General features: G+C 41.5%; 1 protein-coding gene across 6 annotated transcripts in view; it reads right to left on the reverse strand.

Moving 5' to 3' along the window:
- Positions 1-12831, reverse strand: part of LOC104366773 (probable cation-transporting ATPase 13A4) — a 41516-nt gene that overhangs the window by 11359 nt on the left and 17326 nt on the right. For all 6 annotated transcript variants that reach the window (XM_042799763.1, XM_042799753.1, XM_042799756.1 and 3 more), the window contains 11 exons: positions 12310-12467; positions 9363-9551; positions 8979-9040; positions 8106-8256; positions 6649-6735; positions 5808-5961; positions 5122-5233; positions 3156-3280; positions 2513-2676; positions 1339-1461; positions 563-642 (listed from right to left, as the gene is read on the reverse strand). In XM_042799763.1, the coding sequence (XP_042655697.1) occupies positions 563-642; positions 1339-1461; positions 2513-2676; positions 3156-3280; positions 5122-5233; positions 5808-5961; positions 6649-6735; positions 8106-8256; positions 8979-9040; positions 9363-9551; positions 12310-12467 (1405 nt within the window). The remainder of the gene's footprint in view (positions 1-562; positions 643-1338; positions 1462-2512; positions 2677-3155; positions 3281-5121; positions 5234-5807; positions 5962-6648; positions 6736-8105; positions 8257-8978; positions 9041-9362; positions 9552-12309; positions 12468-12831) is intronic.

The following is a 12831-nucleotide window of genomic DNA, read 5'->3' on the forward strand; positions in this document are numbered from 1 at the left end:
GCCAGAGACTAGCTAGTTGAGTTGAGGGTGGGGGTCTTCAAAAGACTTGGGAAACAACTAAATAACAGGCAACAAGACACCTAGGACTTGGGAATATATTTGCACCTCTGTGACTGTGAGCAGCACAAATCATACCAATCCAGATTGCCCTGCCGTGTTTTCTAACCCATCACACTGAGTCAGCAATAGTGCAGTAAAAACACTGCTAGCATCAGAGAAGCTTCAGTGCTGGGAGATATTCCTAAAAATCCTGGGTAGACAAGTGCCCCTCCTTCAGGCCCAGAAAGAGAAGTAAGAATGATGGATGATGTGAACAAACGAAACCAAGAATCATGGCAGTGTTAGGTCTTTGGTGAGTTGCCAAACCAACATGGACTTCAGTGTCTCTTCTTCAACAGGCTTTTGGAATTTAATTGCCAAGCTGTATGTCTGTGAAAGTTCCAGGTTTGTGTACTTCCAAAAGAAAATGTATGTTAGACAAAAGCTAGCTTTTACTAGACTCTTTTCAAGCCTGGAAATTCATGAAAAAATTCCTAACTTTTAGTGCTCATTATGAACTTACTCCAGCTTTTGAAACTCTTCTACAAGGCTGGATTTCTGTCCAGGAGACATTCTAGCAAAAACTGTTCCATTCAGCAGGAGCTGTAAGGAGAAAAAATGAAGTGATTTTTTAAGCACTTGAGGTAAGAGTCACAGTGATTTCAGTGATAATCTAGAATAGAAACCATACAAAATTCACATTTCCAAACAACTGATGCTAGACTCCAAAGCAGGAAAGATCAAAGATAGAAGGCATCTAAATTAATATTTTGGAACAATAACAATCACATCTAAATTAATATTTTGGAACAATAACAATCACAATAAGGACAAGAGGCCTGGTGTGTCATTTCAGTTACTTGATGAACAGAGATTACTAGGCAGGGATTTACTAGAAGAGAATTCATGAGACTTGTCTGTTTTACGGAAACAGTAGTCATGCTGAATTGCATGCTGTGTAATACCATGCTTTTTCATGTTCTCCAAAATATGACAGAATCAATGCTGTGCAAAGGCCAGGCATATGGGCACAAATGTTTTAATTCATGTCTTCATATCACAAGGCAGGTCTGCTTCTCTCACGTGCAGAAAAAAATCCAGAGATTTTCAGATCCTTCCCCATACATTAATATCAGAGATTCATCCAGCCCATAAGTACTTCAAGGTTAGAAGTGCTACCAAAAGATGTCCTGGTACAGATCTCTTCAGCAAATTACAGATCTCTTCAGCAAATCATATCAGGGCACTCCGAATCTACTGAATGGCAAGCCTACTCCAGTTAAATAATCCAGATCTTACCTTTGGAAGTAAGTGCCTGAAATGCTGTGCTACAATTTGGTAAGATTTTCCACTCATGGCAAAATGATACTGGCCTGATCCCAATGCCAGCCTGCTTCTTCGTTCAGTTTGACTGTCATCCTCCTATGAAACAAGACAGAATGAGCGCTGCTCCCAGGCCCTCAAAAGCACTTACACAAGCCCTACTACTGACAAAGAAAAGGACATACCATGGAGAGAGCACTTGTGAAGACGCTGGGAGATCTGGATTCAAGGCCCATTGCCTTTGCCTGGATTTGTGAAGGGATTTAGGTATATAATGCCATTAATTTCAGTGTGAACTGGGTGCTTCATATGTCTTAAAAGCTGGCCCTCAGCACTGCCACATTTGATAGAATTTATGCAATAGTACCAATCTGGTGAGCTGCATTATGAGTGAGAGGGACTAGAGAGAGCATATGAGCACCATAGCATAGCATGTCTTTTTTGCAGTGAAATACAGTGAAGATGTTATTCAGGCTGAGCTTTGGTAGAAAGGAGTCATTCAACAGCCCCTGCAGAGATTCCCTACCATCTGCCTGACTAATACTTCTCAGAGAAGGGTCAGCACCTTCAGACATACTCTTCAGGGAGACAGTAACTGGTCTTTGTCTCAGTTTCTTTGTGGGGATGCTTGATGAAATATAATTTCTCAGTAAAGCTAGCTTATGTTTCACTGTGTATATGCAATTTCTCAGCAGCTGATCTGTGTTTTAATTCTGTAGGTATGGGGAAGTGCTAACTCTACCTGTTTGAACAGGGCCGGTTCATTCATTCATCCACAGATTTTAAGTCCACATCTACGCTATCAAATTTACGTTACAGGAAAAGGAAACAAGCTTTAAACTGGCATCAGCTAAGCACAAGGGTCAGAGACAACTCTTTCCTGGGTTTCTGCAAAGATGTTCTCAAATCGAGCTAGGCAGTTAGAAAAAATGTGTTCACAAGATAATATCCTAGGAAGGAAGCTCCAAGGGAGTACATTTTTATAAAGATCCCTTCTTTTTAAACACTTTTCTAGCATATAACATTCTAACATGCAGATGATGGTGAATGACTGGTCTCTGGTATACTAGCATAATCCCACTGCATTATTTAAAGCATTCCCTCTTAGTTTGTTTTCCTGTTGCACAACACCTGCTTCTTATACACTCACCAGGCTTCCATAATCTTCAATTTTGTTTTCTTCTAGTGGTTTCCAGGTTATAGATGCTGAAAAAGATCCAGGCATTTTTTTTGCTTCCACGAGAATCACTCTGTTCATTGGAGAAATCATCCCAGCATTTTTGGCAACAGTTACAGCTGTCTGAATGTTGTCACCTAGAAGAACCAAGGGGAGTGTTACCTGAAAATTTCTGCAGTGAGTATTTGTTTATGAAGGAAACATTAGCCTTTTCCTGAATTCTGACTTTTTAAATATATCTGCAAGAATCAGTAAGGGATCTTGCAGGACATGTTGTTGTGCATGTCATCTGATAACCTTACCAGGAAGAACAAATGGACTCACTGGAAAGCATCAGAGAGACAGGAAGGCTCTGATCTGTGGTGAAAGAGGGACAGACTAACAGTTAGGTATCTGACACAGCCTGATTAAGCTGTCAGGGACATAAAGCTGTACGGTTCAGCTCACGTCATTATTACAACACAGATGCTTCTTGGACTGTAATTGTCTGAAAGATACAAATGTCTGTGCCTTCCTACCAGTGGTGGTGACAAAGCAGCAGACTGTTCACTCAAACATCGTTGAACTCCCTGTCTGGGCCAGTGGCCACATAAATAATCCACCCTTTTTTAGATACCTGTGACCATAACACTCCTGATGCGGGCAGCACTGAGCTCTTCCAGGACAGGTTTTGTCTCCCTCTTTAATCGATTCTCCATTATCAGCAGACCCAGGAACGTCAGATCAGATTCTACCTCCTCCCTAGAAGTGAAGAACACAGACAGATTTAAGTCTTCTTTTTGCCTTCAGCCTATTTTTATCAGCACTGAATTTGCTGATAGCTGGTTATAACTGTTAACCATCCTACCTAACTCAAAAGAATTCAGATAAATTGTTAGTTTTCAGCAGTTCCAGGCTGAATGTCTTTTGTGATGCTGTTTCAACACCAGCAGGGCTGGCTTCCCACTGGCAGCAGTATGGAGGATCTTCACTTGATTTTTCATCCTTCTGTTCTCTTCTCTCATTGTTTTGAAGAATGATTTCAGTACACAGCCAGCTTCCAGCTTGTGTTTGCTTAATTACCAAATCAAAAAAGAGCCAGTTGTGACCTACCTGCTCCACACAGCAACATGAAGCCTGATGGACTGTTTTCCATTCATGCGCCATCCTTAGCCATTATGAAAAAGCACCCTGAATTTCCTGCAGGATTCCCAAACTGTGGTGGTCTGATTTGGAAAGTTCATGCACACTAGTCCTTCTCATTTGAGGACTGTACAACAAAGAAACACACCTTAGTAAACGTATCTTCTGCTCTTGACAGTAGGACCTGAGCAAATAGCATGTGGAAACTCAAGTTCTGTTCCCTCCTACTCTTCTTTACACCTGTGCTATTGCTTCTTTTACAGTTGAATACATCCAGTTGAGAACAGAGTTTGGTAAGCAATCTCATCCCCAAGTCATAAACTAGAGATCTCTCAGGAAGACATGTTGACTGAAGTCTGAAAAAATGCAATGCTTTCAAGCACTTATTTTAGCCACTGTAGGAAGCAGGAGGTGATGCCAAACACCTGCATGGCAGGCAGAGTAGCTGATTCAGGTGGTGCCTGAATAGTTACTGCTTTCACAGTAGATGTCATGTTTGACCTCCAGTTTTCTTTTTTCTCCTGGCAGTATATATATCGTGCATTCTATAATTGCACACACAACTGAAAAATCTGGGCCACATCACACACATTTGCTCAGTGGGTTGGATAGGTCTGTTATAACACCTGTCACAAGAATTAAACAAACCACTTGCACTTTGCCTCAGTGTCACTGGCCCTTTCAGCAAAGCAAAGTGGCCTGTGAAGGAGCAAGTGAGCCCCATCTGGATTAGGACCTGCAGCTAGTAAACAGAGAGGACAACAGATGCTAAGTAACCACAGATGTTTCAGAAGTGATGTTTCTGGAATATCATGGGCAAAAGCTAGAGGGATTTGAGTAAAAGCATATGGATTCATGTGTAGGTGTTCTTGTGTGAGGCTTGTGGAAAACTAATACCATGAACACAGCAGAAGAGTTTGCTGGCTTCTCTAGAAACTGAAGAGAGCTAAAGCTAGAAAACTAAAGGATTGGACCAAGACAGCAGCAGAACATAGTATGCTGACTTTGACTGGACTAGAGAACAGGCAGTGTAATGGGGGTCATCTGCTGCCTTTGCTTAATCAAGGAGCCAGGATAACAAAACAAAACAAAACAAAAAAGAGACTTGTCTTCAGCTGAAAGCCTGGATAAATCTGTAAGGAGATTGGTAGAAATGATGGACTGAGAGAGAGGTGTACTAGACTTCAGAGTGTACTAGACTTATACTTCCTATGTTGATCCAAAGTTAAGAAATGTGTAAGGATTCTGGACATGTATTATAAGCATGGAGTAGTGAAGTGCCCTCTACCCATTCTAAGACAGATCTACGTCCGGTTATTAAAACAGATTCTCTCTGGCCTGAATCTAACAAAACTCTATTACAGCCCTGCTCTTTGCAGGGGTGTTGTGGTAATGGTACTACGTGAGGCACCACTAGCCCGTGGCTGAATGTGGCTGATCAGAAGAGGTCTATGGCTTACCTTGTTAGATTAGTAGATTGCTTCCTTGACTGTAGAGATTTAAATGCCAGTCCAACGACCCTAAAGCCCTGTGCTGTGTAGAGCAGAAGCTTGCTTTCGAAGTTTGATGGGACTGTGCAAAAGAGGAAAAGACAGTTCATCAGGGCATTTGACTGCCTTCTAATATAAGGAAGCCTTGGAGCAGGGAAGGTTCCTGTCCCAGAAGGCAGGTACACCTAGAGTCTACAATAGGCCAAGGACATCAAGGAACTTTGCTCAGTAAGAAAATCATTGCCTCTCCTCTGCCACTTTGCACTTAGGATCCTACACAATGCTGCAAAGACTTACCTTCTTCCAGTGTGTCATGAAGGAGCTGTGCTCTCCTAGCTGTCCTCCCCAGGCTTGGAGAAAAAATGAAAACTTTTTTTGGTGTATATTGGGCCAGTAGACAACTTTTCCAAATATCTATTCTGGCAGAGACCTTGTACAAGAGTACAAGGTACAAGGCTTTTATCTCTTAGCAGTCCTTTGCTGAGAAGGGCTGTACGAGAGCTTAGCCTTAGAGCACAGCAGAGAGACTCTAACTTGTCAGGCTGAGGTATAAAGTCTTAGACCCAGAAATCTCATTTGGACCTTCAACTTCATTGCACTACCAAAAGTCACTTACATGTATGTGTTTCTAGGAAGCATTTATAAATGTTAGTTACCTGTTTCTGCTCTACATAACGTGGCTACAATTTCTGGAGCCCCTTTTGTGAAGACCTGTTGTTCCCCACCAATTTCCTGAGCAATGACAGACATTCTTTGCAAGGCTGAAGAAAATGGAAACTGATGTAAAATGGTAACTCCTTCCACTGGGGCCTAGGAGAAAAGCAAGTAGATTAGATACTGCAACAAGGATTTTAAACTCAGGCCAAAGGATTCTAGGTCCGTTCTTTGGGCTGTGGTAAGAAGCCAAACATGTATAATATTTTGTCACAGTGGGACAGAAAGGACTGATATATAAAGAGGAGGTGAAATTTGTACAGAAATATTTAGCTTAAGCAGTAGGAAAAGTTCATTGACAGTTTTAGCAGACTATTAGATGTAATTTACTGACAGAAACTCACTTGTCCTGTTTCTTTAACAGGACTCTGATGGGTCGTACACTGGTCTTGCAAAGGGAAAATGTCTGAAAGTGCCCCCCTTGATGCATGTCACCAATGTCTGACATCAGTTACTGGACTCCACTGCAGTCCCAAGTGCTTTTAGAGATCTTCACCACTCATCTGAGTTTGGATTGGGTCCCGAGCCACCATGACAGTCAAATTCCTGAGCCTGACAATCTGTCATCCAACATGCCCCTGCTTCTGGTGTGAGCAGCAATCTCCCCTAAGCATCTCTTTTTAATGAGAAAGAGCAAGGCACTCTCTGTGCAGGCAGCACAAGAAAGACAAAGTGTGAAAGAGCTGTCTTGGATTAGGACAACCAAGCATTTCTCTACTGAAAGGTAACTCTTACACTGACAGTTTAACTTGATCATGAATGTGAATCTTGCAAATAGCTTACCCTGCTAGCTTTAGGCCCAGGTCTAACAACTGTGGCATGTGTGGATCCTTGACCTTCAATCTGGTGTCCACTGGAATCATCTATCACCTGTGTATTCAAAGACAAAAGTCCTTCAGATTGCAGCACCAGTAGAGCTGAAAGGAACTTTAAGGAATCATTTAGAGCTTCTCCTTCCCTCAAAACAAGGTATCTTAATAATTTCTGAGTGGAAGCTGCCTCATCTCACACTAAAAAGCTCCAGTAATGGAAAACTCACTGCCTCCCTTGGCAATCAAACCCAGAGCTTCACCAAGATGCTACTGTACTCTTGCACAGCAAATAGATTATGTCCTCTCACTGACAACAGATCCTTTATTAATTACAACCCACTTAAATGTGCAAAAATCTTTAGAGATAACATAGACCCAATGGGAAAATAATAAATAAGAATTTGTACTAATGTAGGAAGCATCGTCCTCTGCTCCTGAAGTAATCTACAAATCAGCTGGATTTTTTAATCATCACAACACAACTGTGAGGAACAAAAAATATTTTATGGTGTCAAAGGGCACATGATTATTCCTGTTTCACAGGAATTATTTAACAGGATTTTTCCTCTTTAATTTACAACTTTGATGTGTGTCTGCCTCAGGCTGAGACAGCAAGGTGATCCGCCTGGGGAAAAACACCCTCTAACTCCCGTCATTACTGGGTAGTTTATTCCTTGAAACTTGGCTGGTTTACATATTTTGCAGATACAAAACAGACAGGTGTTAAGTATGAATGTCACCCACGTAACTAGCTAATCCTGTCCTGAATCTCTTATCTTGCATCAGCAATGTCTTGTGGCTATACCTTCCACCAGGTAATTATGAGCTGTTTTCCTCTTATCCATTTCAGATTTACAGTCCTTTAGTTTTCATAAATGCTCATTTCCCCCCGCCCCCCACCTCAACTGATCAGAGAGTAAATAGCGACACTGATGGTTGTTTGTAGGTAATGGGACAGAGACTGCAAACAGAGTGCTTTCATAGGGGCATGAGATTTCAAACCTTGAATATGGTAGAAATACCTCCACGCTGACAGAGCTCTAATAAATGTCAAAATCTTGTATCTAGTTCAAAGATGGCAAAAGTCTTTTACATTATCTGTAAAAGCAATCTTAATCTGTGTATAAGTCACATCTGGTCCTTCCTGTTACCTGGCAGCAGCCACAGTCAGAGTTGATACCCCACTGGGGTTTGCATGATTTGGCTTCCAGTCAAATGAATTAAGTACTCAAAAGTACCCTAGGTGAAATCTCAAGGCAAAAACAGGAACATTTCTCCAAAAGCCTGGTCATGTGATATCTCTTCTGGGTTTTAGCTATTTTACTTCTGTGTGGGAAGTGGCTATTTGCATGGGAGGGCTTGGGACATTTCTCCTTTTCAAGAATAACAAAACTCTCCATCACTATTTGCATAAGAGCACAGCTTTACCCAGTTAGTGGCCTCAAACATTTTCACATCCAGTGGGTCTCCTTGGATCTTGCCCTCCCAAACAATTAGTGAATGACAAACTGCCATTGCTCTGAGTGCTGGGCCCCAAGGGAGGCTGTGGTCCAAAGGGAAGCTGTGAATGTCCTGGAAGCTAATGCAAATAAGAATATAAAAATTACCATCAGAGAACACCAAACAATGTATGACTAAAAGAAAAAAATGTCCTAAATCAGGGGGCTGTTAAAGTCCTTTTTTGTGGTCAGACAAGGATGTTTCTTAGGACTTGTCCTCCCCCATGAGCTATTTCTCATGCACCCGTTAAAGACTGGGATACACATGCTCAGAATAGGTGTATTCTGCATACTTAAGGAATCCATTGGGATGGACAGAGGAACAGAATATTATAAAATATGTTCCTTGAGGCTTGTGCAAAGACTCTTGAGCTGTGAGGCTGACATAAGTTTGAGCATCTTTGTACATGCACATTTCTGGAAATGCAGATGGGCAAAAACATGGGCACTGAAGGAACTGAGTAACAATCTTGTGGGTAACAGTGACTTCCTGTCATAAAGGGTTGGGGCACCACTGTAGCTTTGAGATCTAACCTAGCATGTCTACTGCAGACTACACTATCTGGGCACACTGTGCCAAATGCTGACAACAGTGGCTGCATCTTTTCATGTGGAGCAGGACCCCTGGGATAAGGCAAACAACTAATTTTCCAGAGACTACAGAAATAATACTGGAGACCTAGTGAATTTCAAACTTCTGTTTGACATTAATTGTTTTTCAGATTTGTTTGTATGTCTAGGAGGAGACTCCAGTCACTATCCCACCAAATTTAAGTGCCACTGGTGTGTCAAGGAGCCTTACCAGTTTCTTTCAGAGGGCAGCAAGCCCCAGAGATCCAGGCCATCTTCTGTTAAGGTGCCAGTCTAAGTTAAAATGTACATTTAAATTAATTTCCTACATGAGAGCTCTTCAAGAGGAATAAAAAGCAAGACTTATATTAAGAAGTTACTGTCCAGAAGATGCCAGCACATTACAGAGAAAAAGTGCTACCAGCCAATACCTAGATTACAAGAAAAACAACAATTCACAACAGTGTCTGTTCAGACAACACAAAAGTATGCAGTCTGTCACACTGGTCAGTGTGTTTCTAAAATATAATGGAAATGCTTGATCAAACCCCATGCTCTCCCATCCCTAGCATGGCTCCCATTACTAGTAAGAGAATAACAACCACTTAGCAGTTACTTTATCAAAGCAGATGAGGTTCAGCTGTCCACACATGTTGATCCTCTGTGGGCTGATGCAGAAGATGCCCTTTTTCTTCAGCCTTCGCTGGGTATAAATGATCCCTGTTGTCAAAGCAGCTGGTAGAGCTGGGGGAACTGCAATAGTGATAACATCCAAAGCCTTCTTCACCACTTCTCCTGTCTCCTCCTGACATAAAAACAAAGGCAGTTATCAGCAAGAGGGTGGCAAGGAGTGCTGCTTGGGCTGTCTGAGTGTAGTCCTCTTCATCCCTCCACCACAGGTGCTTCAGGGTGTGTTGTTTTCTGCCCATGGTCCATCACATATTCATATCCCTAAGAAATTAATTGTTTTAATTTAACTAAAGGCTTTAAGGCTACATCACTGTTAATGAGCAGCCTCCAGGCCTGCCTTCATTCTCCATACCAACAAACCTGACAGGTAGAGCTCAGAGTCTCTTCCAAAGCACACGAGTTCAAACATGCCAGCTAGATTATTACACCCTCAGTCAAGCCCAGTTTCCCATGACACAGCACACAAGAACCTGCCATTTATATGGGCATTCATCCAACTGCCTACAGGCATAGCTCTGGTGTCTGTGTTAGGGTGACAGGTGAGACGTATGGGATGGTGCTGAAAAGAAGGGCAGATGCATGAGCTAATGATTTCTTCTGACCTTATGTTCTAGGAGTTGTGAAAGGAAATTGGTTTTACCTGCAGGAGGAGACATGGAAGTAAAAGTTACATTTCTAAAAGCAGTCTCTAATTTGAGAGCTTAGAGGTCGATGTAAAACTGACTGTCAGTATGCTGAATGTTGGCACTTATTCTTGGCAGTTGATATCACTGCTAAATGATTGGATGCATGTCAAATTGGGGTCCCAGAACCAAGATGCTGCAAACTAAAGCAAATTTGCAGCTCAGAAGGATCTACAAACCATCAGAGAGTTCTGTCACTACTGCTTCTGAGATGGGGACTTTGACCGTAAATCATGCTGCATTTGATGTACTGAATTTCCATCGTGTTCTCATTCTCCCTTCATTGATATTGTTTCAGACCACAGAAGGCAACAGTTTGATAATATTTTGTATCTATTTTATGTTGGAACGAAGCAATTACCACCATTAGATAAACACATTCACAGAAGAGAAAGCTTTTAGTATATATCATGTGACTGAATCTTACACCAGTCTGGCAAGACAGTTTGAGCTGTTGTGATAACATCAACATGTATTTTACATAATACAAGGGGGAAGTTAAACCAAAAAAAAAAAAAAAAAAAAGGAAAAACTGCAAAGCAGACACCAGGATATGTTATTAAACACACTTTCTCTGATATCCCGAAGGGAATTATTTTTATGAGCCAACTGATTGTCGATTATCCCAAAGAAGAAAAAATATTTAAAAGCTGAATTGCAGAGTCAGCCTTGCCACTCAGGACTTGGACTTTACACTGGCAGATAATTACCAAGGTATTAAATGACTTACTGAAAGTTTCTGAAGAATTTCAGAGCAATTAGGCTTTAAAAATTGCAGAACTACTGTTTACAGTGTACAGCTATTTCTTACACTGACCTTGATGTATGAGAACGAGTGAACTGTTTTTAAAAGGGTTTCAGGTGAACCCTCCAGAGATTTAGAGACCAATATGGCAGGGCTCTAGTGCACTAATAAGGCTTAATTACCCTCATTAACCTCACCTTCACCTACACCCTCTGCTCAGGGGTTCAGGAACTCCATTTAAGCTCGGGCCTGTGCTTTCAGTCCTTGTCTGAACCATGTTGTAGGTGTACTTGCCTTCTGGATAGATATCTTTAGACATATCTTACAGCCTTGTCTCTTGTCCTCATTTCCTGCCGCTTCTGACTGGTCTGCCTGGATTATTTACCACTTTGCCTTGCATGGAACTACCGTTGGCCTGTTACCAGCACCCAGCTCTCCCAACTGTGTTCTGATACTCTGTGACTGTGTGCTGGTCACCCTCGGCTCCTGGCTTGCATTACCCTATGGAATAGCTGGCCCTTGCTGCTTCCTAACACAGTAAGTCCCAGTTCTACATTGAGAAACTTGATTAAAATTATAATACAGAATTAATCAACCTTTGAGATATATGGCACGTTATAGAAGAGCTAATACTGTCTTCGTAGATGGAATTAATACCCCATAAACTTCTTTAAGATCTCTGGGAAAAAATATCAGTGGAGATGTGGGTGACGCAACTGACAGGATAGTTGGCTTTGCAAAAGTTATTTCTCAAGAGCTCTCAAGGATATTAAGCTGAGTGATAATTAAGTGAAGGTTATCTCCCTTCCCCCCCTCACCCCCCCCCCCCCCCCTTATTTTCCATAAGCATTTTATGCCAGTTACTCTCAGAGACGGTGGACAGGGATAGATGGGTCTTTGATCTAAACTGAAGTTTTTGGAAAGCTGCCTTTTCACAATGACACATCAGTCTGTGTCCCAATTAACCCATGCCTCATTTGTGATTTTCCTAGGAATGTACAAAAAGTGCCCCAAAAACTCAGGAAAAGCTGCTTGCAGAGTGCTAAGTTCTTGGGATGTCCCATTTTTAGAGGTCTAGAAAGCATTATGCTAATTACATGCATTGGTAATTACATGTATCAGCAAGTACAGCGCAGAGAACATACAAACGGGCAGTCAATGTACAGAAGGCTGCTGATAAGACATGCAGTCCTTGCACAGGATTTGCTAAAACCTCAGAAGAAATGACTATCGGGAAACAGTGGGTTTTGGCACCTTGGAACTGAATGTATGAGAGCTTGTGTACTGTCACAAATTCAATTACACTGTAAAATGGCCTCATATACTAAGGCAAAAAAGGAGAGTGACAAGGACCATATTTTTATAGATAAATGTATATGAAGCCACTCAAGTTTCAAGTCTCTTGAAACTAGGTGTGACCATTTCTTCTGCATTTAGTAACTCACCCCATTAATTGCAAATACACATACTGTGTAGATCATTCCAATGGCTGCAAATGCTATGAGGCACATCAGGAACCGGAAGGCATCTCTGTACAGCTTGAAGTTCATGGGTTTAGGGTAGAGAATGGACCTCACCAGATCCCCTTTGGCTGTACTGAAACCTGAAAGACAAACTAAAATCATTCCGAGGGGAAAACATTTCCAGAAGTTCTCTACAAAGAATGGAGGGCTTTAAAATGACCCATAATCTCTGTAATTTAAGAATGCCCAGATCTTTCATTTCAGTGTGTGACCTACTCTGCAGAATACAGAAACAAGTTATTTTTGTCTTAAGGAGGTAGATTTTTTTTCAGTGTCTCAGAAGCAAAGCAGAATTCTTCTTTGTAATCATATGCTAGTGCTTTTTGTAAAAGTTATGCCAAGCAAACAGAAACAATGCATAATAGCTTAGTCCAGCCCAGGATATCAATTCTCCATCTGACTGCTGTGAATTTGGATTAACGCTTTTTACTTAATGTGACTGGG

Source organism: Tyto alba, unplaced genomic scaffold (genome assembly GCF_018691265.1).
Source record: "Tyto alba isolate M040663 unplaced genomic scaffold, T.alba_DEE_v4.0 Super-Scaffold_10, whole genome shotgun sequence".
In the NCBI taxonomy this organism is placed as follows: domain Eukaryota; kingdom Metazoa; phylum Chordata; class Aves; order Strigiformes; family Tytonidae; genus Tyto; species Tyto alba.